This window comes from Accipiter gentilis, chromosome 7, assembly GCF_929443795.1.
Source record: "Accipiter gentilis chromosome 7, bAccGen1.1, whole genome shotgun sequence".
Taxonomy (NCBI): domain Eukaryota; kingdom Metazoa; phylum Chordata; class Aves; order Accipitriformes; family Accipitridae; genus Astur; species Astur gentilis.
The window spans coordinates 12,073,844-12,100,255 of record NC_064886.1 but is presented as its reverse complement, the minus strand read 5'-3'; the positions used below and the strand labels follow the sequence as shown (position 1 = coordinate 12,100,255).

The 26,412-nt window shown below is 42.8% G+C and overlaps 5 protein-coding genes across 5 annotated transcripts; all 5 read right to left on the bottom strand.

Annotated features, from left to right (window-relative positions):
* Positions 1-3,223: 3,223 nt before the first annotated feature.
* Positions 3,224-3,906, bottom strand: LOC126040467 (feather keratin 1-like). Its single transcript, XM_049804879.1, has 2 exons — positions 3,868-3,906; positions 3,224-3,595 (listed from the first exon to the last, which is right to left on the bottom strand). The coding sequence occupies exons 1-2, from the start codon at positions 3,883-3,885 to the stop codon at positions 3,224-3,226; spliced, it is 390 nt and encodes a 129-aa protein (XP_049660836.1). The 5' UTR covers positions 3,886-3,906.
* Positions 3,907-9,741: 5,835 nt separating this feature from the next.
* Positions 9,742-10,080, bottom strand: LOC126041318 (feather keratin 1-like). Its single transcript, XM_049806804.1, has one exon. It carries the CDS (start codon positions 10,078-10,080, stop codon positions 9,742-9,744), a length of 339 nt encoding a protein of 112 aa, XP_049662761.1.
* A 4,770-nt stretch (positions 10,081-14,850) lies between these two features.
* LOC126040432 (feather keratin 4-like) lies at positions 14,851-15,201 on the bottom strand. Its single transcript, XM_049804846.1, has one exon. It carries the CDS (start codon positions 15,199-15,201, stop codon positions 14,851-14,853), a length of 351 nt encoding a protein of 116 aa, XP_049660803.1.
* A 5,973-nt stretch (positions 15,202-21,174) lies between these two features.
* LOC126040434 (feather beta keratin-like) lies at positions 21,175-21,471 on the bottom strand. The gene has a single exon (XM_049804848.1). It carries the CDS (start codon positions 21,469-21,471, stop codon positions 21,175-21,177), a length of 297 nt encoding a protein of 98 aa, XP_049660805.1.
* A 2,718-nt stretch (positions 21,472-24,189) lies between these two features.
* Positions 24,190-24,486, bottom strand: LOC126040440 (feather beta keratin-like). The gene has a single exon (XM_049804854.1). It carries the CDS (start codon positions 24,484-24,486, stop codon positions 24,190-24,192), a length of 297 nt encoding a protein of 98 aa, XP_049660811.1.
* Positions 24,487-26,412: the final 1,926 nt, after the last annotated feature.

Here is a 26,412-nt window from a genome sequence, read left to right as displayed (position 1 = left end):
TGAATGATGACTCCTTTGGAATGCATCCTCTTTGATCTGTGGTGGGTTGACCCTGGTTGTATGCCAGGTGCCCACCAAAGCTGTTCTATCACTCCCCCTCCTCAGCTGGACAGGGAAGAGAAAATATAACAAAGAGCTTGCAGGCTGAGATAAGGACAGGAGAGATCATTCACCAATTACCATCAGGGACAAAACAGACTCAGCTTGGGGAAAATTAACTCAGTTTATTACAAATCAACCAGAGTAGGGTAATGAGAAATAAAACCAAATCTCAGAACACCTTCCCTCCACCCCTCCCTTCTTCCTGGGCACAACTTCACTCCCAGATTCTCTACCACACCCCACCCCCACCCCCCCCCCAGCAGCGCAGGGGGACAGGGAAGGGGGTTTACAGTCAGTTCATCACATGTTATTTCTGCTGCTTCATCCTCCTCAGGGGCAGGACTCATCACACTCTTCCCCTGCTCCAGTGTGGGGTCCCTCCCACGGGACACAGTCCTCCATGAACTTCTCCAACGTGGGTCCTTCCCATGGGCTGCAGCTCTTCACAGACTGTTCCAGCATGGGTCCCTCCCATGGCGTGCAGTCCTTCAGGAGCACACTGCTCCAGCGTGGGTCCCCCAGGAAGTCACAAGTCCTGCCAGAAAACCTGCTCCGTGGGTTCCTCTCTCCACAGATCCACAGGTCCTGCCAGGAGCCTGCTCCAGTGCGAGCTTCCCACGGGGTCACAGCCTCCTTCAGGCACCCACCTGCTCCAGCATGGGGTCCTCCACAGGCTGCAGGTGGATATCTGTTCCACTGTGGACCTCCATGGGCTGCAGGGGGACAGCCTGCCTCACCATGGTCTTCACCACAGGCTGCAGGGGAATCTCTGCTCTGGCACCTGGAGCATCTCCTCCCCCTCCTTCTTCACTGACCTTGGTGTCTGCATAGTTGTTTCTCTTACATGTTCTCACTCTCTCTCCAGCTGCCATTTCTGTCTGTCCCACAACTTTTTTTCTTCTTAAAAATGTTATCACAAAGGTGTTACCACTATCGCTGATTGGCTCAGCCTTGGCCGGTGATGGATCCATCTTAGGGCCGGCTGGTATTGGCTCTGTCAGACACACAGGAAGCTTCCAGCAGCTTCTTACGAAGCCACCCCTGTAACCCCCCCTGCTACCAAAATCTTGCCACACAAAGCTAAGACAGATCAAGCAATAGCTTCAGTTGAGATGGCAAAAAAATATATTACACATTTAATTCAGACCAACCTTCTGCTGTATTATAATATCAAACTACTAACTTTCCATTCTTTTCTGTTGTTTATTAAGAAAACCTACTCCTTAAAAATATTAATTCTTTCACGGAACTGATGTACCTCCTTTAATTTAGCTCCACTAATGACTGTAGTCAATATAACTTTGTCAACATATTTCCCTGGCTTTAAATACAGTTCAACATCAGTCCATACAGACACAGACAAGGACTCCAAGCAAGAAATTTCACAGATATCAGGCTGTGAGTTGTATGGCCTGACAGGACATTGAATCATCCAGAGCCTTTAGGTAGAGCTTTTCAAACCTTCTTCCTTCAGGGACAAAGCTCCCAGTCTCTAAACACCACCCTTATTACAACACAGACGATCAAGCTAGAACAAAGCAATGCCCAATAAATTTCAGATCTACTAGACGCAACAGATAGGAGTCAGTTTATAAAGACACACTAAGAAAGGTTTAGTAAAATCTTTTAATCTCTTTCTCCCAGACATGCTTCCCAGGCCAGCAAATTTCAAAGGCCAATTCCCTTGTAAAAACACCACATAGCCTTCTCTTCCTCCCTTCTGAGACTTACCAGAGCCTGATCTCAGTGGCCAAGAGGTGCTGCACCCATCAGAAAGCTCTGGGCTGCACTCAAAGTGGTTCACCAGCTTGCTGCCTCTCTCGCACAACCTCTGCCCTGAGCAAGTTCAGCTGTGCTCAGGAAAAGCATAATTTCTCCCTTCTTTTAAGGCTGTCTTCCTAAGTATCACAGATAGGGTAAAGAAAGCCACAATCTTCTTCCAGGTTGTCCAGGTAATAGAACATATATCCTATTTGTGCAGCAAGCTGAGAACAGATGAGTGGAGGCAGTGCTTCAGAGAAAGTTTTATCCCTATAATTTCTAGTGTTCCTCATGCCCCTCTAGATTTTCCTGCTGCATCCCTCTGTCCTCTTTTCTACAAAGAAACTCTTGTCTATTATATCTACAGGATAAGGAGAAACAGTATTCCTCTCAGTGAGCTCTTCCCTGAAATTAGGCTATTCCAATTCTCACTGATGGGGAGTTAATGCCCCTTCTCAAATAAGCTTATTGCCCCATTCTCATCCCTCTTCAAAGACATCCATCTCAAAACATTTTCTCATAAAAGTGCAATATTAAAACAGTTAAAGGGCCTTTTTCCATCTTCATGGTACAGTAGGTAAAGGGTCTTTAAAGTGTAAACAGAAGCAGCTCCCTTACTTTAAGATTTCTTGCTTATTGAACAACAGGAAACACACCCATGGTGGGTGAACATCATCTCTTCCTAGCCTTTGATAAACTGTCTCAGGCTGAATTTACTATGTATAGACAAAAGAAAAACTTTTCCACAACTGAAATCTGACTCATTCTCCTTTGGCAATTAGCATGAAGTTATTTGCACAGTGTTTGCTGGAACTGATGACTTGCAAAGGGACCTGTTTCCCCACAACCAAGCTGGAAAAGGGGCTGGGAGAAGAAAGAAGTACAGGCAGACTCGGTCTATGATGCAGAACAAATTTAATGAGGCTGAGGAATGGAAGGAAGCAATGTAAAGAGTAAGGAATACATTTCCATGGTCCACTAAGGACAGTACCCATTCATCTCTCTCACAATGACACACTCCGCAAATGAGATCTTCCTTCTTCAGTGTTTAAGTGGACTGTACTAATTCAGTTATGCAGAACAATTTCTAATAATTACATATTTTACCTAGTCATTGTCAAATACAAAACAAAAAAAAGCATAAGAACACAAGACATTTGATCAGAAATATAAAGCAAAGCATAACAAAAGTAAGACAAACAAAGGCCTGCTTTTAGGGGATGCCAAGCACCCACAGCTCCATTAACTTCAAGTTGTGGGTGTCTAACATCGCATCTGAAAACCATGGCCATGAGCTCAGTCTTGCATCAGGTTTTGCTTCAGCATTCCTGGTCATTTCTTCCTGCTTGCTCCTCACACTTTAGCACGGCCCATAGAAGCCACCGCGGTAGGTGTTGTAGCGACGGTAGGGCCGGCTGTACCCGCTGCCCAGGCCTGGATAGCCAAAGCTCCCAAATCCTAAGGAGCTGCCAGAGGAGATGGGCACTCCCCCAGCACTAAGTGCGCTCCCAACAGCTGCAGATGCTGAGGATCCCACAGCGGTGTTCTGGGGGAAGGAGCTGAGGATGGGTCCAGGCAGGGTCACCACCACGGGAGAGGGCTGGATCACCACTGTTGAGTCCTGGCACTGCCTGACACAGGGCTCGTTGCAGCTATTTGCCAGTGGGGTTGGGCCACAGGGGGTGGGAGGACACAAATCATAGCAAGACATGTCTGTGGGGTGGAGGTAAATCTGAAACATAAAAAAAAAAAAGAAATAAATGCAATACAAGAATTTAAATAAAACTCTATTAGTGCACCTGAAATTCTCTGATAAGAGGAGTGTATAACAAACTAACAAGAGGTTCCATGGGGAGAAAGATGGCATTTTCCACCAGATTCAGAGGAAGTACTTTGAAAACAGGGTTGATCTTGCATTTTTCTTAAGGAGATTGCTAGGGAAGGCAGCACTGGTGCATCTCAGTTGGTAACTTACCCTGAAGCCTCTGTCGTTATTCAACTCACCCAGGAACCAGGGTGCATGCTGGTGCTGAAAGCCTCTTCATTCACATTGCAGAGGGTGCCCTAACCACATGGTCATAACACTACCCTAGAAAAAGGCACTTTCAACACTTCCTTGCAGCTGTGGCTGCACACATGAAAACTATTAGGGCTTTGTATGTCCTAGGTGCTCTGCTGGAACAGGTAAGGCTTAGGTTGTTATTCCTGATCCAAGGCTTGCCTCTTTGCTAAACAGTCAATGATGACAAACATCCTACCTAATGCTAATACAGCAAATAACCTTTCCGATTTCATTCTTATTGCTTCCTCTCATGCATGTTCCATCTTGGAGGTCCCGTCTCCCAGTTTTAGTAAGTGGAAAATAGAAGCTTAAGCACTTAAAATCTGTTTAATAAGAAATGGAAGGACAGGTAGCTAAATTCAGGAACACTTTTATTTTTGTGTATTGCTATTAATATTAAAATCATCAACAGATCTCAGAAGCTACAATGAAAATCTGTCCACAGCTGTTTGGAGGATGGAGAAGCAACTGGCTGAAGGTCACTCCTTGCCTGCAGAAGAACTACAAATTGAGTTTCAAAGGCAGGCAGGCATGGAGTGATGATTGCGTTCTATGTGGAGAGCTAGTGACCCAGGACTGCCAGTATTGGCCAGTATCCCTGTGTTCTTCCAATCTTCCAGCCTTAGCTGAATATTCCACAGGCCAGCACACTAGTCTGAACAGACCCAAGAATTCACTACAGGTATTTTATGTTCAGCTGCAGGACCTGAAAACTTGTTTGGATCCCAAAGTTGAATAGACAGACCTAACAGGCTAACTTGTGGCTAATTGCCCCATTCAATGATTTTTATAACTGACCACCAACAGAAAACTTCCCCTTTCATATGAAAACCCCTTTGTCTCTCAGAGAAAAAAGCTGAATGTACTACAACGTTAGTGCGGAAAAGCTACAAAGTCATCAAGGCAACAGTTCAACATATAAAGAGAGAATAGGTGGGTTCATACTTACCTTATTCACCAAGGCAAAGAAGGCAAGAGAAATGGATGGAAGAGCCTTGAGTTGTGCAGGTTTTTATACTGAGTCCCAAGTTGCCCAACAACCTGGGACATTCTTTGTGCATGAAATTATTTATGAGCCACTACTGATTACATGGGGTTTTGCCTCAGTATTTCTGTTTATTACTGCTTCACTTCCTTATCTTGTGGCATGTATATCTGACCACAAGTTTCTTTCATCTTAAAATATTCTGGGCCAACTTAATTTCTGGGAACACTGGAGTGATTATTTCAGAAGAATTTATTCTGCCTTCAAAACACTTTTGGATCTGCCTAGTGTCATTAAAGGAGATTAAGCATAATTTACATAATGCAGTCCCTTGCACCCTTCTCTGCAAGGTAAATACTGTTGGAATTCATGAAGAATTTCAGCTTTTGGTAGGCAATCCATGAGCACTTGTGGTTTGGGGACTCAATCTGCTTTTAAGGAAAAGAGAAGAGAGACTGATTTTTTCAGAAAATGGCCAGGAATGCACACACAATTTTCACCAAACTCCAGCCCCAAAATGAGAGAAAAAGCACAAATACTGTTAAAAGGGAAGGACACTGAAGAACCCTGTGAGAATTGGGAGGAACTGAAAAGTGTTATGGCTGTGTACAAAGACCGAGATATAACTAGAAAAACACTTAAGATACTGCTTCTTTGACATGGAAGAAGAAACAAAAAAAAGAATATTAGAAGTCCAGTCTAAAAAGATAATATCAAATGAAGCACTTTTGTGGAAGTCTGAAGGACAAATCTTATTAATACAGGATCTTTCCTGGCTGTCTCTAATTCTAGGCCTGATCTCTTAGGACCTCTTTATCTAAAGAATCCACAAATCCACTTTTATTCTTATCTTGGACCTCAAAACATCAGCAACTGTTTTTTAGGTTAACTTCTACATGTATAAATTTGTTTCATTGCTTGGTGACTTTTGTTCTCAAGGAAGAGTTCTGCAAAGATAAGGTTTTGCAAAACTCATCTGTGGAAGCAGAAGAAGTCATATACAAGAACACTTCCTTTCCTGTCCCTGCAGTGTCTGGTACAGTTGTGTTATAGACCAATGGTAGCCAGTTGGAGAAGAGTCAAAAGTATATCGTGTCAATAATTTCTTCACTTGCAGTCCATTTTTCTGTCACTTTGCAGCAGTCTTTGGATCGTCCAATGAAACTGAACTTCATCTATAGGTGGGGCTTACAGGATAAATAGTCGAGGGGTAAATACATAAGTAATCCTAGACACTGAGATTAGTACTGAGGGTTTTGCTCTCCTAGACATGCAAAACATCTCTAAATTATGAGTGTCTTTGTGAAGATCTCCTGGGAACAGAAACTTGTTTGGCTTGGTCACAGGTTCCTGAGAACTTCAAAGTTTATCAGAAGCTTTTATTAGAGTGCTAGGCATGCAAAGTATCACATTATGTGCAAATTTAAGATATGTGACCCATATTTGAATTTTTATATCACTTCTGTAATAATATATTATTAAGATTTGGGAGTGCATGTCAGTCATCGCGTTCTAAAATTTATGTCATTGTTCCTGGTTGCAGGAATTATAGCTATTTTATTTTTAATTCAAAAATATCTCAAGGTTTGGTTTAAGCTATCTTGTATTTCAAGGAGATTCTCAAAGAAATTGCCCTAGCCTTATTTAGCTTCCCCTCCCTTTGCATTCCTCAGTACTTCTCCATATTCTAAGGGATTAGCAGGCTTTTTCAAAAATAGTTTCCTCTATAGCAGCTGGTACCTAGCAGCTATTTGAGGAATTAATTTGCATAACAGTATCCATAGATTATTTTCATCATTTTTTTTTAAATTCTTCTTTCATCCAAGCTCATCTTAGAAAACACAAAATACTTCTAAATCAGACTATGAGTTAAAAATAATAATAAAAAAATCTGGCAACATATTCAGAGATGTCTACAGCCTTCTTTGAAAATAATTACAATAATTATTGTTCTAACTCCAGCCACTTTATTGTACAGCTAGAATGACTTTATGGCCTGATCTTTGAAATGAATTAAAGTAAGTGAAACAGAAGGTCACAGGTTTTTTTGTATAATCATGGACAGACCTATATACTCAGATTATAATTAAAACTTATTGCTTAGTGTGAGAACATCCTCCTGAGACACCTGTGAGTGACTAAATGTCTAGAAAAAAAAAAAAAAAAATAAAAATGTTAATCAAAATGGAACTGGAAGCTTACTCACAGCAATCTCTACATAATGGCTCCAGACACAAAGGTGACCCCAAAATCTGTGCATGGAGAAACAGACACACAGAAAATGGAAGTTTTCCTGGTAAGAAGAGTGCCCTCTACAAGAAATTTTGAATTTTAATTAATTAGCTCATCATAAAGAAATGGATGCCTCAAAGACTTTGAGCAGTTGAACAAATCTGTAAAAATTCTTGCGACTCAGAGCCCTCCTATGCCATTCCCTTTTCTCATCATTCACAACAGTTCTGATAGCCCTTGCTTTTATCTCAGACCTCATTCTTAGTTAATGGTACTAAAATAGGTGCTTATTGACAGCATTAGCAACAGCCTTCATATCCTACACAGCCATTTGAAGTTTGAACAATAACCTAGTGCACCTGGTTCCAGGCCACTGAGAGTGAACTCTGCTAATGCCCTCACAGTATTAGCAATTTCTGGCTTATTGCTTAAAACAGAAGATATACCTATAGCTTAAAGTTGTTTAGTTCAGTCAGACAGGATGCCTCTGCATGGCATTCCTGTTTCTATTGCAACCCACCACTCGTTATTTGCTGGAATTTGTTGTTTAGCCCAGGCAGCTGAATAGTACATGGTGTATGTGAAATCTGAGTTGCCTTTTGGTGTAGGTAGAGCCTCTGACTTGAGCTTCACAACATCAGGTTCTGCTGCTCACATAGATCCCCTGAAGGCAAAGGTGTTCAAATATAGGTAGATATGTAGTCCTCAAAGTTCATACCTTAACATAGCTATTTTCATTGTTAATGTTATTCAAATACTGTTATGAAGAACTTTAAAATGGCTAAAGTTTGAGGTTTGGGTTTGCATCTTACTGTGGTCTAATAAGCTTAAACAATTTATGTTACCATTTCCCTTTCTGTAAAAAAATAAATGTAACTGACTACTGCATACATATCTGTGGAGTATTTCTGCAAAGAGCCAGGTGTAGTGTGGTTGTTATGCTGTAATTCAATGGGGAACAGTAGAAGAAAACAACAACAAAACTAATTTACGCTGGAGGGAAGAAATTACTTACTCACCAGAACCTCTGCAAAACACCACACCCAAAATGGGTAGGCTTTAGTTATTTTTCAGATATGTTTGAATTATTTTTCAAATGCAGATTTTAATTGTATTTCAGATTGTAAGGGTGCAATTAGTATTTCTTTACCTATGGCCCTATGTTTCAGATCCACCTTCCTTGCAGAGCGGTGTCTTGGTGCCACCAAGACTGATGAATGTGTCCTTGTAATCAATCACCTCAGAGCAAGGGGTTGCCTGTAATCATTAGTATAAACCCATTTCACAAGGCATCATTTCTTTCTGCCAAGGGTCACATGAGATATCACTCACCCACATTTTGCTGCAATTACATGCCAGGTCCCTGATTTTACATTTATTTCCTTTAGCCATTTAGGAAGGAAAAGATCACAGCCCACTTGTTTGGAGCTGGAGACCCAGGACTAATGCACCTTCATTTAAAGCCTTCCCACCCTGGTAAGAAGAGAAGGGTTTTCATACTCAAAATAAACTTTGAAATTACAGACTTTTGCATGGGGTGAAAATTCAGCCTGACATTTAATTCCACAGATGCCTGTGACCGCTAAGCGTACACAAGTACCTCTGCTAAACCCAACTATTTCAGCACCAGCCCATGAAGATCCACACAGAAGCACCAGGAGCTCTATTTACAACATGAGTTACAAATCTACATTTAAGTAGCCTTAGATAGGTTGGCATTAATTACAAAAAAATACACAGTATAATTTGCAGGGGGAGCAGGTCTCCTCTTAGAGCATTCCCCCCACACTCCCTCTGGTCTTTTTGGGGTCCCACTTTGCTCAGACAATGGCCATCAGAAACACTTTCTGATGAACAAGTGGAACTTGATAACATGTAGTTTAAGTGGATGGCCTTACCTCTGATCAAAGCCAGATTTGGGGAAGGAAATGTAGCAAATCTATAGTACTTGTAGAAAAAGTATCTACTCTGTATATAGATCCACTTTGCTACAATGTATCTAGTTTATTTCCACAAAAGGCCTCTACTTTGTTACAAAAGCCTCTACCTTGTATATACATTGTTCCCAATGTTTCCTGGCTGTAAAATGTTTTCTTGGCACAGAGGTCATCAGCTAAATCCTTACTTGTAGTCAACATGAAAAAGTAGTTTTCAATTAATAAAATGGGGGAACAGTAAGATATTTTACAAAAAGTGAGCTGGTAAAAGTTTTTCAAACAAACACCAGGAGACTTGGACTGTGATGCAGCATAACTTTAATGAGTATATATTTCTAGGATTCAGTAAGGTAATAGCTAATATGTCTTTTCATCCTGGGTTTCTTTTCTCAGTGCTGCTGTGAACTGAGACAATAAAATCCCATCTACAGCAATAGAAAAAAATATGATTCTTCATAAGTATGAAGTATTCAAAGAATAAGACAAGCAAAGGTCTGATTTTAGGAGATGCCAAGCACTCACACCTCCATTAACTTCAGGTGGAGTTGTGGGTGTCTAACATCGCATCTGAAAACCATGGCCATGAGCTCAGTCTTGCAGCGGGTTTTGCTTCAGCATTCCTGGTCATTTCTTCCTGCTTGCTCCTCATGCTTTAGCACAGCTTAGTAAAGCTGCTGATAGGTGTTGTAGTGACGGTAGGGCCAGCTGTACCCACTGCCCAGGCCTGGATAGCCAAAGCTCCCAAATCCTAAGGAGCTGCCAGAGGAGATGGGCACTCCCCCAGCACTAAGTGCACTCCCAACAGCTGCGGATGCTGAGGATCCCACAGCGGTGTTCTGGGGGAAGGAGCTGAGGATGGGTCCAGGCAGGGTCACCACCACGGGAGAGGGCTGAATCACCACTGTTGAGTCCTGGCACTGCCTGACACAGGGCTCGTTGCAGCTATTTGCCAGTGGGGTTGGGCCACAGGGGGTGGGAGGACACAGGTCATAGGAAGACATGTGTGTAGGGAGGGGAAGACTGAAATACAGGGAACAAAGTAAATGCAATATAAAAGTTGTATTAAGTTTATAAAAGTCAGGTAAGAGGATAACTTATGTGAAAGTACCTAGAGAAGGTGGTCGGAGAGGTAATCACTTATTAGATCAAAATAGTAGGCAGCCTGAAGTTAGCATAGAGGTTTCTCTTACTTTTATAAGCCTGCTGGGGGATGTCTCAGTTCTGTGGCTGGCCTCTGAACTGTGGTGCCAGTCATGGTAAAGTTTGTCCTAACCCTTGCCAGCAAAAGTATTTCCCATTCATTGGTAGTTTCCCTCTGCACTGTTTCTCTGGAGAAGGTGCAATTGTGACTGTACTAGGACATGGAGAACAGCAGCTGGAGCTCTCATCAGGCATGGAAAGTGACCCCAACCTAAGCATCGACACATAACTGGATTTAGTGCCTTAACGCTAGAACTTAGTCACTAATAGCCCAGCCAGAAGCATTTGCAGAAGTATAGAAAGTGTTTGAGAAGCTTCCTTTGCTCCCAGATGTTGTATAATCAGAACAGGCAAACCTGGAGTGTGAAGAAGGATTATTTTCCTGATCAGAAGTTTCTGCCTTGATTTGTACTCAATGTATTTGAGTCTGCTGGCATCCCTGCTCCTCTGCCTGTGGAAAAGAGGACTTGGGGATAAACCCTGGAACTCAGCACATTTTTTTTTTTATTTTTTTCCCCGCTAGTCCCAGTTCCTCAAGATGAGAATGTATTTCCAACAAGATTCATTGACTAGCTACTCCCTTAGAACTGATCTCTAAAATGGAGTATGAAGCTGCTTGTTTTGAGAAACAATATTGCCAGTATCCTTTAAGTCCTGTCTCATTACACCCTGCCTCACAAGTAAATACAGCCTTTCATTTTGATAGAAGTAAGCCTTTCTAATTTTCTTTCCCAAAAGGAAAAAAACTAGCAATATTTATAAAGAATTAAGAATACCCCCCCCCCAAAAAAAAAAAACAAAAAACAAAAAACACCCCAAACACAACCCCAACAAACGAACAAACAAACAAACCAAAAACCAAAAGAGGCAAGCAGTCATCAAAGTAACAGTTTAGCATTTAAAAAGACACTGGGCAGATTCAGACTTACCTGTTCACCTGGGCAAATAAGGCAAGAGAAGTGGATGGAAAAGTCTTGTGTTGTATAGGTTTTTATACTATGTTCCAGACTGCCTGAAGACCAGAGACATATATTATGCATGAAATTACTTAATGATCCATACTTTTGCATGTAAAATCCACCAAACTGATCAACTCCTTTTTTTTCCTTTCAAAATCTCGTTTAGTATTGCTCTATTTCCCCCCCCCTCCTCTTATTACATTCACATTCCACTATAGGCAAAGCTTTCATGTTCATCAATGTGCACCTGCTTAATTGATTCGAAGTCTGTGGTGACTCATTTGAATTACAACAGTAATTACATTGCCTCCTAAGGCCAATGTACATTTTATGTTTCATTTTAGTCATCAAGACACTGCTTAAGGGGAGTGTATGTGACGCATAGTCCTTATTCAAGACTTCACTCCTTTAGGTGAATAATCATTTAGCTCTGAGGTGGGGACCTGGGCTCAAATCACAAGCATTTTCATTTCAAGGACTCAGCTTTACCACAAGACAAGGTGTGTAATAGGTATTCCCAAAGTTTGCACTTCCGCACTATTTCAATCCCACACAAACATACAGCTGAGAAGAGGACCAAACTTCCATGAGTATTGCAAAGGTTAAAGAAAGTTAAGACCAGTGAGAATTGCTGGCCAGAGACAATAAAACACATTCCAAATCTGCTTGGGCTAACCCACAGTTTTCCCAGTTTGTATGAATTCAGCTAATACAAACACATACAAGACAGCATTTCTTTACCCAATCATAAATTTTTACTTCATTTTCCATGGCAAAGTTAAACAATCACACTTTTAATGAAACAGCTTGATTACTTGATCTTATATTTCATGACATTTATTAACTGCCTCTAATTCTCAATATGATTTCTCTACAGTCTCTCATCGGAGGAATCACCATTATTCCTACCTGAAATCCCAGTAAGGCACTGGGATGTGCAGCAATTTTCACATCAAGTTAAGTACAAATGTGCATTTTAAAGATTGCTTTCAAGTACTGATTCTTAGAGGTAGTGTTCTGCTGGAGCCAAACTATGGTGTCAACAGAAGTTACACCCAGCAGTTCTCCATTACATTTATCTTTACATGATTTTTTTTTGTCTCTGCAGCCTGCAGTGGCCTGCCCTGGCTGTACTCCAACCTGCTGGAAATACTTGCACAGATGGAAGTATGCAAAAAGCAGGGATCAGGTCTCTCCCCTTAGCACCACTGTCCCTCAGCAAGAGATATGAATTAACTCTAAATGAAGTGTGTCTTTATACATAGGTTGGTCTTGTCCTTCAGAAGAACAAAGGACTTCAAAGTTCAGAACAGCTTTTCACTAATGGCTCAAACATGCAAAGTTTCATGCTACCTCATATTCAAGGTACATGACAAGATCTCAACGCTCACATCACCTGGCTAATAACCGAATTTCAAAGTGTGTGAGTCAAGATCACTCAAAGGACTTCACAAACCAATTCAAGGTAAACACGTTCAGAAACTTTAATTATTTTATTAAAATTTTTCATAATTGATTTAAAAAAATAAAGCCAAATCTTCATCTTCTGTAAAATCCTATCACTCCACATATTTTAATGATTCTCCACAAGAAAATTCTCCTCTCCTTTTCTATAAAAGAAGGAGAGGGTCTTTTTCTTCCCTTTCCTCAAAATCTCTACTATCCAATGTACTACCTGTTGTCTTTTTATATATTTTTTAAAAATTATTTCCTTATACTAGGTGAAAGCAGTCACTCACCTGGAGAATTCATTTCCCTTTCATCTGTAAAATGAAATAGTCAAGGAATGCTAACTTTTCCTCATTCTTCCCTCTAGGGACATAAACAGTTTTCCTTGGAGGGTATATAATATTTTAGAAACATGCTTATTAACAGCGTGGAAATGTTTTCATTGATATTCTGCCAGTTTAGTCTAATTAGCACCTAGAGTTCACCCAAAAGGTTGAGAGCCTTTGGATCTTGCTTTTGGGGATTGTTAAGGCTGCCGAACCAGGACATAACAGCTCTCACTTATAGATCAGTAATGAAGTTTCACATTCCACACACTCAATTAAAACCCTTTGTGTAACAAGAATGCTCCCATGACAGGCTGGTGAACTACCAAATTGCCACAGAGCTGACAAAATTACTTACATGAATTGAAATTTGTATCATCTTTATGTTGACTTCAGAGGCTTGAATATACTAGTGCAAGGCATTCAAATGATCCACAGGTCTTTGAGATGAAAGAAGCTTTGAGGAATACTTTTCATCTGATGCCAGGGTGAGATTAGATTGGTACATAAACCATAAGCAATTTAACTACTGGGAACAATTTAACCAGCTGCAACAGAATTTATACAACTGGAATTATTTGAATGCCTCAAACCTTCCCAAACACAAGAATCTCTTCATTTTTTCCCTCAAATCTATTGTTTTAGTAGCAAATCTGGTTTAAATCTCAGGTCCTTACTTTTAGCAAAAACAATTTACTTGCAAGGGTTTCTAAAGGTTTTAATGCCTACAAGTGTCCTATATTTATTTTATGTTATCATGCATCATTCCTTGACATGAGCTTTTTGTTAGAATTCTGCAGGGCTGCAGCCGGGACAGTAAAGACAGCCAGGCTTTTATAAGGAGCCCTAAAATACACAGTACTTATGTAATAAATAGCAAGTATCTAGATCAAACAGGTTTGCTCTCTGTCACAAAATCTACGTGTATACCTCCTTTGAGACTGCTGCTGCCATTCATCTTTTACTTCACAAATCCAAGCATTCAAGAAGAGATTTGATGGTAAAAGTATGCAAACCTTTCTTTGCACCCTGCAGCTCCAGGCAGAGTTATTGAGAGTGTGAATCACAACAGGATTCCTTAAAACAAATATCATTATATGCTAGATTAGATACCCTGCCATTCTGTTCGATCATAAAACACTTCCAGCCTTGAGAATAATTTCTTGGCAGAGATGCAGAAAGCCAAGTATTATGATAAGTCAGTGTGGAATCAATAAGCATTTCAGCTGCAAAATTAAATATTTTCTTGATCTTGAGCTCTAAACACCCATTCTTCTCCACTTATTAACGGCCCAACAAGTATTCATATCATGTCTCTGCCTGGTAGTGATATCTATGCAGTGCTGAATTTCACCCAGAAAAAGTTTCAAAATAAGATAGGAGGGGAAGAAAGAAATAACAAAAGACTGGAGATACAATAAAAGCATAACTTTAATAATACCAAAGAGTGGATTAAAATGCTGCAAAGCAACAGGTTTCAATATGGGAAGAATGGCATATCTCATGGTGATGTATTCCACAGACAGAACCCTTCTTTCAGTGTAGCATTGCACCTCAACAATCAAGTCCCATCTACTGTCTAAATTATAAGTTTTACACCAGGTAGTATAAAATACAGTGGTGCACAGCAGAACTACATACTTGATTAGAAATACAAAGTAGTATAACAAGAGTAGGGGTCTCCTTTTAAAGAATGACCAACTCCCACAGCTCCATTAACTTCAGGTGGAGTTGTGGGTATCTAACATCACTTCTGAAAACCATGGCCATAAGCCAAGTCCTGCATCAGTTGTGCTTCAGCATTTCTGGTCATTTCTTCCTGCTTGCTCTTCATGCTTTAGCACAGCCCATAGAAACCACTGCAGTAGGTGTTGTAGCAATGGTAAGGCCAGCTATAGCCACTGCCCAGGACTGGATAGCCAAAGCTCCCAAATCCCAAGGGCCTGCCAGAGGAGATGGGTGCTCCCTCGACACTGAGAATGCTCCCGACGGCTGCAGATGCTGAGGATCCCACAGTGGTGTTCTGAGGGAAGGAGCTGAGGATGGGTCCAGGCAGGGTCACCACCACGGGAAGGGGCTGGATCACCACTGTCGAGTCCTGGCACTGCCTGACACAGGGCTCACTGTAGCTATTTGCCAGGAGGATTGGGCTGCAGGAGGTGGAAGGACACTGCTCATAGCAGGACATGTCTGTGGGATGGAGGCAAGTCTGAAATACAGGACCAGAAGTGAATGCAGTGTAGGAGTCGTACTGCACTTACATTTACTCAGCTCAGGTATCAGGAGAACAGGACCTTTCTAGGGATCCTTTCAGGAGTTGAGTGGGGAGTGAGTTGAGAAGGAAACTTAACTTTAATTCTTAAATATGCTACAAGAAGGTGGAGGCTGAAATAATTCTCTCTCACTTGTTGGTGATCCAGTGGAATAGCTGGCAGCAGAACAAAAGGACACATACATGTATCATTACTTTAATTTTAGTACTTTGATTGGCTGTATGTCTGGAAAGACACTACAGAGATCCAGCCCCAGGCATTCAGAGCATTGTAGAAGTAGTAATTATGAGTAATACCTAGCCACAATGTACTTATGTATAGAGTTCAATAGACATCTGGAAAATGAAATGAAGAATTATTTTCCAGGTTCCAACTTTGCCTATGAAGAAGTACAACTTTCAGTATCATCAAGCATACTTGAAGCTGAGGTCTTTGGAAATCTTTCCCAGACATCTTGTCCACAGATGTGCCATCTATGAGAAAGCCAGGGGTTCCCTGCATACTCCCTGTGTCTGGTTCCAACACACCAATAAACACAAAGTTCACTGTTTCCTATGCCCACCTCAGTCTGTTGGGTGCTCAGCTCTCCTCTATTTTTGCTATTCTTTCCCCTTGCCCTCACAGTCCCTGAAACCATTTCTCTAAACTTGCAGGAAATGTCATTGCACCCTATAACATAATTTCAAAGCTTGGCAACTCTAAGACACCAAGTAGAACTTTTAGATGCTATCATATTGAAGTCCATGTTGATTACTATAGCAGAAGGTTGAGGATATATGATTAGAGCCAATATCTTTGCTGAACTCAGTATGACTAATCCTTCTAATCTCACTATGCATCTTCATTTTGTTTCATTTAGACAGTGGTATTTAGAGCTCAAAAGCTTGTGGTTTGACATAATTGATTTTTAACACCCACAAACCTCTGCTTTAAACCTTCCTAGCTTTCTCACTCTCCGCTATTTCTTTTAGTATCTGGTTCATCTTACCCTCTTGTTTCTCACTGTGTCCAGTAGTAGATTCATCATAACAAAAATGGGAACACTGAAGAAGCCTCCCATGGAATAAACAGCAAAGAAAAGGATTTTTCTGGATGACATTTCTGAAGATAAATGCATCCACATCCTCTACAAACACTGTTGTTTTCATATCAACCCAACTGAAATTTCAGGCATCACAGGTGATGGATAAGACCCTTAAAGATATAAAATGCACATTGCTACTTGAAAGATGACTGTGCACATAGATGTCTCTAATCATAGAATCAGAGAATAGTTTGAGTTGGAAGGGACTTGTAAAGATCACCTAGTTCCAACCCTCTTGCACAGGTATTCTACTAATTTGGTTTGTTAATCTTTATAATTATTATTAGGCTTTTCCAAGTCACTTAGCATGTCTGAAAGCCCACATTTGAATACATTTATATCACCAATTCAAGGATCCATATGGCCAAGTCAGGACTCCAGAAATATCTGCAATTCTAACAGCAAAATAAAAATTTTAAAGAGAAAAAGTTTTCCCCCCAACCATCCAGCAACTACCAGAATACTGAGAAAAAAAAAGAACAGCAATCAAATTGTTATGAAAGCAAAAATTCAGCAAATAGGAAAAGAGAAGTAGATTTGAATTAACCTTGTTAAGAAAAAAGGAAAAAGGTAAGAGAAGTGGTAGGAAGGACCTTGAGTTAGATTTTATACTGCATCTCGGATGGCCTGAGGACCACAGACATCCTTTGTGCATGAAATTATTTACCAGCAAGTATGTCCTGAATGCAGAATGCTTCCAACTGATTAAATGTCTTTTCCTTACTGTTTATTACTTTGTTTTCCTTTCCTTATCTTCTGAAGTACACATTCCGTCATACAAGCTTCTCTCATCTTCTGGTATTATGGACCAAATTTATTCCAGTGCCACCTTTCAGTCACAACAAATTTTATGCTCCAGTGTATGTTTCACTTTGTTCTTAAGGAAAAATATTAAGAAGAATTTATAGAATACATAATTCATCATTCAAAGGTATTCTTTTATTAAGAATGTGAGTGTAAATCCTTAAGAAATTCTGGTCTCCACCAATGTTTACAAAGCTCTGACTCCAGCCAAGCATAAGAACAATCTAGACTGAACTTACATGTTTGTGAAGGCCCTGCAAAAAAGCACAAGCATATGCACACCTGAAATCCCACAGAATCCAATGAGAAAGACTCAGAGCCCTGTGTAAAATTCAGAGAAAAATACTATTATGTCATATCAAATTTGGATAGTATTACCCTATTACACTTTGGTAACACAGCTACTAGCAGACAGGGACATTTAAACCTGATTTATCAGTTCTTTTATGAAGGGAATCTATAACTCCCTTCTGCACCATCTCAGACCACAGATATGAAGAGCACTTCACAAGTCATCTTGAGGACACATATGAATTTTAAACTATTTTGAGATATTATCCTTGCACAAGATTAACTGTGGAGTCATTGGGGGCAAAAAAAAAACAACCCACACAAGGGCCTGTTTGTCATTGTATTTTTTTCCTTGGTACAGACTGCAGTACAACAGTGATTACACCAGAGACTGATGGAAGTTCATTGCATAAGTGGAATATATAATAAAATTTTAATATATTTTTTAACTTTACTTTGCAATCTCTCCTGTATAAGCCCAGACATAGATTTATACCTTCTCAAAATGAAGCCATTTGTATTTTAACAGACTATGGAAACCAACCCTGAACAATTCTTTAAGGAAAAAGATCAACCTTTTACAAATTTTTAAACTGCTTTTCATATTTCAATAACATTATCTAAAGTGACCCACCTATGCTCTTGAATATTTCCCTTCCTCCTTCCTTCCTTTCCAGACCTAAACAATCCTGCCAACCCATAAGCATGTAAAACATGTACTTTTTTGAAATACAAAATCTTCTGTAGCATCAGGTGCTTACTGGCAACTTGGAGAATTAATTTTCCTGCAAAAATTGTAAGAATATCCACAGAATTTTTCAACACTTTTGCTTCCTTCTATTAATACAACAGCTTCTATTTGGTATACTACCTCATATTTTAAAAAATTAACTCATCGGAGATCACTGCAGTATTTTCAAAAAGACTCCTGAACTGTCTCCTTACCAAGGCTCAACTCCAGATTGGTCTGATTGGCTCAAAGAACTCATCCAAGAGGCTTGAAGCCCTCCTTGGAGATGGCCCCAGAGATTTTTTCAAAGATGGTGAACAAGTTAACTAGCAATTGTTCTTAAGTGGGTCAGACAGGGAATTGCACACAAAGACTTTTAGTAAATATCTTGAATGTCATCCTAGTTTGTGCTTCCAAGACACCTGCAAGCTAATAAATTGCTGAGGAGCTGAAAAAAAGTCTTTATTAGACCAGAAATTAAAAGTACCCATAAATTGTGAAGATGAAAGAATTTTTAATGGGTAGAATATGCTTCTCATGCAATTCCAGGCTGAACTTAGACTGGAAAACAAAAGCAAAACAATTTCATTATCAAGAAAAATTTCAACCTGCAAAAATATATGTGGGAACTAATTCATGCAAAAAAACGATGCCTCAATAGTCTCAAATTTGTAAATGTCCATATGCATAGTTATTGTACCCATTTCTCCAGTCTGAACATGCAAAGGGGACATGGCTTTCAAACTGATGTTCACATTCTTCAGGAACTGTCTCTCTAATGACACATTTAATAAAGGCTTCAACACCCTGCACAAACACTCCAGGATGCCATGCTGTCTGAAAATGGCTAGTTCCAGGACACTGCTTTCTTTTTTCTTTTCAATCAGCAAGCATAGACTTACAGTCTTATGGCAGAATATAGTTTTCCAAGCTCTTTCATTCACAAGCACCACAAAGGTACCTTTTGGGACCTGCTCATGTTGGACACAGGCCACTTAACCAGACATTTCATTCCCCTGAAATTCATTTCTGTACTCTTTATGCTACAGGTCCATTTGCATCATAGAAAGACACCTTACTGCCATCAAGAATGAAGCCATTCTTTGATGTATATCAGAGTGTAATCAGTGATTCCTCACAGATCTGAGTGAATATCTACTTACTTCAGTCATACCAGTTCTGTCAACAGGTTACCATATGCTTGTGAATGCATTCCAGTCCCTTCAATTACTTGTTTGGAAAATACACTCGTGGAAACCAATTTTTAAATAAAGATTCCACTCAGTTTAGTAGCTATTGATTTACCATCTTTCATACACTGCTTTTGCTGCCTCAATCCACAATCTAAAAGGCAATATATCCCATCTTATGTCTAAACTATTTTTCCCCCCTAACTTGGTAACTTTGCAAGTAAGTTATTTTTAAGTAAAGAAAACTTATATTCTAAGTATAAAATATTTGGAAAAAATAAACCTACCTTTTTTCCCCTACTGTTGTGGACATTTGGACTGGTTCCAGCACTGAACCTGAATACTAGGTATCTTCCCTCTGGCTCCTCCACTATTTCTATCTCAGCAGTATGATACTTCAATTTTCAAATAGATTTTAGTGGGCTATAGAGAAGAAAACCCTGCACAAGGTATAGAGTCATCAGAAATTACACAGCTCTCATTCTTATTGCTTTCCTGTGCTACATCCTGCCAGACCCTACATAGCTTCAGCCAGAAAGCAAAGGAGTCAATACAATTAAAACCTTGCATAAATTTCTCAAAGTTTATGTACCTACAGACAAGACTATTTTTTATTATTCTTCAATGTCTTAGTTGCAACATGTGCTGAGTTTTAACATCTTTGAGAAAATTCCTCGATGGTGAGTAACAGGATCAAACCCAAACTGTTCTTAAGGAAAATACCTATGGTAATTTGTCTACTTCTTCAGTCATGTAATTTTTCATCTATATTATGAGAGTTCGTGTGTGGATTAGGTAAGGAATAAGATTTAATGCCTTTTGTTCAAGGTTTGAAAAAGGACATCAAAGCTCATCAGAAAATTTAATAATGATACCATCATATAAAGACTCTTATTACTCTGATGAGATTTGAACACTTGTTTCACATTTGAAGTCTTGAGTCAGATCACTCAAAGTATGTCATGGTTAAAGCTTCAGAGTCTGGTATTATTCAGTCTAATGAAAAATAGAGACCCAAATACTCCTTCTGAAAATCTTATTCTGCACTTTCAAATTCGCAGAGTTTCAAAGAAGCAAAATAAGTGATAATATCAAAAGCTCCCCACCTGAAATATCACAATTGTACTTAAACACACAGATATGGAAAAAGGTTTGGAAAAAAACTACCAAGAGAAATATATAAGTAAACCTCTACAATGCATCACAAGAGTGTAAAAAACATTAAAATTATTTTTATCAGCTTACTTGTGGCGACTATTCCATTTGCACCTTCCAATGAAAAGGTACTCTGCATAGATTTTTCCAAATACTAACACATCATCCCAAAAGGGACAAAAAAGGGAGAAGGAAACCACAGTGAAACTCAAATTCAGATGCAAGCTCAGTTTAATGATCAAAAGTCAAGTAATATTCCACAACAAAATAGGAATATATATATATATAAAGAAATGAAAATATTTAAAACATTCCAACTGAAATAGAGCAAGCAAGATTCCAATTTTCCATAATTCCTGAATAAAACCAAACCACAGATCACTTAAAAGTACAGCATTATATCAACTCAACAGAAAATATAAAATCACAAAGGCAAGTCACGAAAAACAGAAATTTCAATAACAACACTTATGTTGCAATATGTCCAGACAGCAACTTACTTCCCACCCTCCTTTGCAGGAGGGCACGAGGGTGCTCAACCCATCTGGAAACCCTGGCCAGCAGCTCCATCCTCAGTCCGGCACCCGGCTTTGGGCTTCCTGGTCGATGCACTCACTGGACGTCCAGCCCGGCTTTAGCAGGGCAGGCACCTTCTGCCACAGTAGCGGCCACCAAGGCCAGAGAGGCTAAAGCCCCCGGAGTTGATGGGCACTCCTTCCTCACTCAGGATGCTGCCAACAGCAGCGGAGGTGGTGGATCCCACAGCGGTGTTCTGGGGGAAGGAGCTGAGGATGGGTCCGGGCAGGGTCACCACCACGGGAGAGGGCTGGATCACCACGCGGGAGTCCTGGCACTGCCTGACACAGGGCTCGTTGCAGCTGTTGGCAAGCGGGGTTGGCCCACAGGGACGGCACAGATCGTAGCAGGACATGGCTGCGGGATGGAGGTGCACCTGGGAGAGAGGGCAGGGAAAGCAGAGGCAGCATGTGAGGCGCAGCCCGACAGCCTGCTCGGCAAGAGCAACGGCACAGTCTGGGGAGCAGGGAGGAAGGGAGATTAAAGAGCCCCGGTCCCCAAGGGTCCCCTCCCTGCTATGACAGCCCAAGGCCTTCTCCCACCTCCCCCCACTGGAGAACAGGAAGAACAGGGGCACCAGGAGCAGATCGAGTAGCAAGGCTCTCAGCAAAAGCTGTGCTGAGGCAGAGACTCAGCTGAGGCCGGAAGACAAAGAGGAAAAGGAGAAAGACAAGAAAGAGGCAAAGGCGGTTGCAGCTCACCTTCTTCACCAAGGAGGAGAAGGCAAGAGAAGTGGATGAGGAAGCCTGCTGTTGGGCTGGCTTTTATACTGGTCCAGACTGCTCGGGGCCCAGAGGCACTCTTTGCGCATGTGATGTGTTTACCAACAAGCTCTTCTTGCATGCAAAGCATCACAATTACAGAATGGGGACACTGCTTGGGTTCCCTGCAACGCTGCCTTTTCATTTCCCTCTTCGTGACATGCCCATTCAGCCACACAGGCTCCTTTCAAGTGACAGTATTAGAGGCCAAAACATTTCCAGGGGAAATGACACGTCAGCACAGGCAGATGATCCAGGCAGTGATGAGGAGTATCCCACCCTGCCAGGTGATGCTAGTCCCTTGCCCTCCAGGGCCTCACTTTAAAGTGCTTCCTGATGAATGGGGCAGGTCTCCTCCTAACCCTGAGGCTTCAGCCTGGACACCCACATGCAGGGGTCGGCACCATCAGTCGCTCTCTCTCTCAGGCTGTGCTCACTCACACTGTATTAGGCATCGCCTCTCTAGGCAGGGCACCCCGGCTCTTGGGTTTTCGACTCTCTCTCTGAGACTGAGCTTTGATCTCGGCAGAAGTTTGCCTGCCTCTTTTGCCATCTTCTTTCCCTCCTTCATCCCTACCTGCCTTGAGCAGCAGACTACCCGTGGTTAAGAATGAAGGCTATTCCCCTCCCAACGCTCTTTGCTGGAGACCGCTGGCAAAGCTGGGGGCACCTGGGTGACCGAGGCACATGCTGGCCCATCGATACACGTCCTTTTTCCTGCCACAGCTGCTGCGTCTTTGCCACAACTTCTACTTTGGCCATCCAGACTGCTGCCACACCAGGCATGACCAAGTACGTGGCAGGATTTCCACAGGACACCCAACGCTGCTCAGCAGCAAGCAGGCTCCATGAGTCTTGGCAAGGACAGTCGGAGGAGCACGGCACAAGAGGTGCCTCCTACTCTCCAGAAGCACGACAAGAGCAGCAGGACCAAAGCATTGCCTGTGGAGGACAAGGCCATGGGAAGGAGGGACTGAGAACAGAGCTGGCGCGGTACCACTCCACAGCTTGAGGCCCGGCTGGAGGGACAAAAGGATCACTGCTTGGGACCTCTCCAGGCACAGCCTGCAGAGCAGCTGAGTGGGGTTTCTGGAGGATTTGCAGCACATCTGCTCCAGACTCACGTCCCTTCAGGACAAAGTGACACACACGGAAGGACTCCACAACACCCAATGCTTCTGACCACAAGACGGCTCCACTGGGGGCAAAGATGCTTTTCCTGCTCCGTTCTTGAACTTTGCGGACTTTCCAGGACGTGTCAGCAAACCTACCCATCACTTTCAAAGGAGGATGGATGATCCCTGTGTGTCCATTCCCCTCCCCTACCTATTTTACTCACCCACGATCAACGCATCCCCATTGTGCCAACACCTAGCAGAGGGCTCACATCTCCCTTATACAGAGCTGCCCTTGCTGCCACCTGTCCCTTCAACTCCCTTGGGACTCCCTCCAGTTCCAGGGTTTGGAAGAAGTGCTTGGAGGACACAAGGGCAAGGACACGTTGCAACTGGTAACATGCGATCGCAGCCTTGGGCAGGCGGCTGTTAGCCTGCACAGAAATGCCTTCCAGCAGGGCAATGGCTTGCCTCATCAACTGGAAGCCAGTATCCAAGCTCGCTTGTTGATCACGTGTCCCTTAGGGGAGCTCCTGGCCACCTTTTCCATACTCAGGCAATACCACACACCCCTCCACTGCCCCGTGTCTCTTCCAATGACCATAGCCCTTCAGGGTACTCAGCCCCTCCATGCACGAGAGAGGTCCAGCATTGGCCCTTACCCACCCACCCTTTTGCCCTCCACGGTATAACATTTCCCCTGGGCGGCTCGGCTGGCCATCCCGGGAGGGAAGGCTCATGAGGAGACTCAAGCTATGATGCAGCATAAACTTTAATGAGTCTAAAGAGTGAAACAAAGCTGTGCGTGCTGGAAGGGACCCGGTCCAGGCTGCTACAAGGGCAGCTGACGGTCAGGCACCCCTTCACAGCAATGGGACGCACGTCTTCCTCCCACACACATGGGGAGAGGGTGATGAGCAGGGCCCCTCTCAACTTGCTTCAGGATGAACCCGTGGCACAGGACAGCAGGAGACAACAGGGACTCGTGATGCGGAGAAGAAAGCAGGCGAAGGAGAGGACAACAGCTGGCCGTCTTTCCAGACAGCACAGGCTGGCACCTTGCCTCCCTCCCTCCTTCGCGGGAGGGCACGAGGGTGCTCAACCCGTCTGGAAACCCTGGCCAGCAGCTCCATCCTCAGTCCGGCACCCGGCTTTGGGCTTCCTGGTCGATGCACTCACTGGACGTCCAGCCCGGCTTTAGCAGGGCAGGCACCTTCTGCCACAGTAGCGGCCACCAAGGCCAGAGAGGCTAAAGCCCCCGGAGTTGATGGGCACTCCTTCCTCACTCAGGATGCTGCCAACAGCAGCGGAGGTGGTGGATCCCACAGCGGTGTTCTGGGGGAAGGAGCTGAGGATGGGTCCGGGCAGGGTCACCACCACGGGAGAGGGCTGGATCACCACGCGGGAGTCCTGGCACTGCCTGACACAGGGCTCGTTGCAGCTGTTGGCAAGCGGGGTTGGCCCACAGGGACGGCACAGATCGTAGCAGGACATGGCTGCGGGATGGAGGTGCACCTGGGAGAGAGGGCAGGGAAAGCAGAGGCAGCATGTGAGGCGCAGCCCGACAGCCTGCTCGGCAAGAGCAACGGCACAGTCTGGGGAGCAGGGAGGAAGGGAGATTAAAGAGCCCCGGTCCCCAAGGGTCCCCTCCCTGCTATGACAGCCCAAGGCCTTCTCCCACCTCCCCCCACTGGAGAACAGGAAGAACAGGGGCACCAGGAGCAGATCGAGTAGCAAGGCTCTCAGCAAAAGCTGTGCTGAGGCAGAGACTCAGCTGAGGCCGGAAGACAAAGAGGAAAAGGAGAAAGACAAGAAAGAGGCAAAGGCGGTTGCAGCTCACCTTCTTCACCAAGGAGGAGAAGGCAAGAGAAGTGGATGAGGAAGCCTGCTGTTGGACTGGCTTTTATACTGGTCCAGACTGCTCGGGGCCCAGAGGCACTCTTTGCGCATGTAATGTGTTTACCAACAAGCTCACCTTGCATGCAAAGCATCACAATTACAGAATGGGGACACTGCTTGGGTTCCCTGCAACGCTGCCTTTTCATTTCCCTCTTCGTGACATGCCCATTCAGCCACACAGGCTCCTTTCAAGTGACAGTATTAGAGGCCAAAACATTTCCAGGGGAAATGACACGTCAGCACAGGCAGATGATCCGGGCAGTGATGAGGAGTGTCCCACCCTGCCAGGTGATGCTAGTCCCTTGCCCTCCAGGGCCTCACTTTAAAGTGCTTCCTGATGAATGGGGCAGGTCTCCTCCTAACCCTGAGGCTTCAGCCTGGACACCCACATGCAGGGGTCGGCACCATCAGTCGCTCTCTCTCTCAGGCTGTGCTCACTCACACTGTATTAGGCATCGCCTCTCTAGGCAGGGCACCCCGGCTCTTGGGTTTTCGACTCTCTCTCTGAGATTGAGCTTTGATCTCGGCAGAAGTTTGCCTGCCTCTTTTGCCATCTTCTTTCCCTCCTTCATCCCTACCTGCCTTGAGCAGCAGACTACCCGTGGTTAAGAATGAAGGCTATTCCCCTCCCAACGCTCTTTGCTGGAGACCGCTGGCAAAGCTGGAGGCACCTCAGTGACCGAGGCACATGCTGGCCCATCGATACACGTCCTTCTTCCTGCCACAGCTGCTGCGTCTTTGCCACAACTTCTACTTTGGCTGTTGCCGAAAAATCTCGTAATAATGAACTTATCAACGCTAATTTAGTGCAGATAAGCAGACACTTCTTTATTAACGGCCGGGGGCGTGGGTGTGTCCTCTCAAAAGACCACACACACCAAATACCAAAATCATACACCCTATATTGAACTTATTCATTCATATTCATTAGATTTCCGAGAAAGGTTATACATATCCATTAGATTTCTGGGAAGTCATTAGCATATGTTAATGTTCTTTCCGCATGCGCATTGAAGGTCTCTGGGGCTCTTCTAGAGTCCTCTGGTGGTCTTTCATAGTCTTCTTCACTTGTCCGCTTCTTGACCTCCTTCAGGTGATTCTGCGCAGTTTGGTCTTTGGCAGGTAACTAACTATTTCTTGGCAAATAACTACAAGTTGCTTCATTCGACTCTTATTAGTTGCCATTAATTTAGAATTCTGACATCTTCTCCATTCTTCTAGGTTGTTATAATATACTCCTACTGACAAACACTATATCAAAATCATCTTAAATCTCAAGCTTGTTACCTTAGTTCTATATGTTCCTATTACTTATTAACTAAGTTCTAAATGTTCCTGTTAAATGATTTTGGCCAATTCCTCCGGCCTTGGTACCGGGTTATACAAAAGGTTTCACAACAGCTGTTGGTTGTGCAAATACAATAGAGATACCTTTGCTAAACTACTTCTTACCATTTTATATTCTTATTAAACATGATTTATTCTAACTACTACCAAATCAATAACAAATCAAAGCTACCG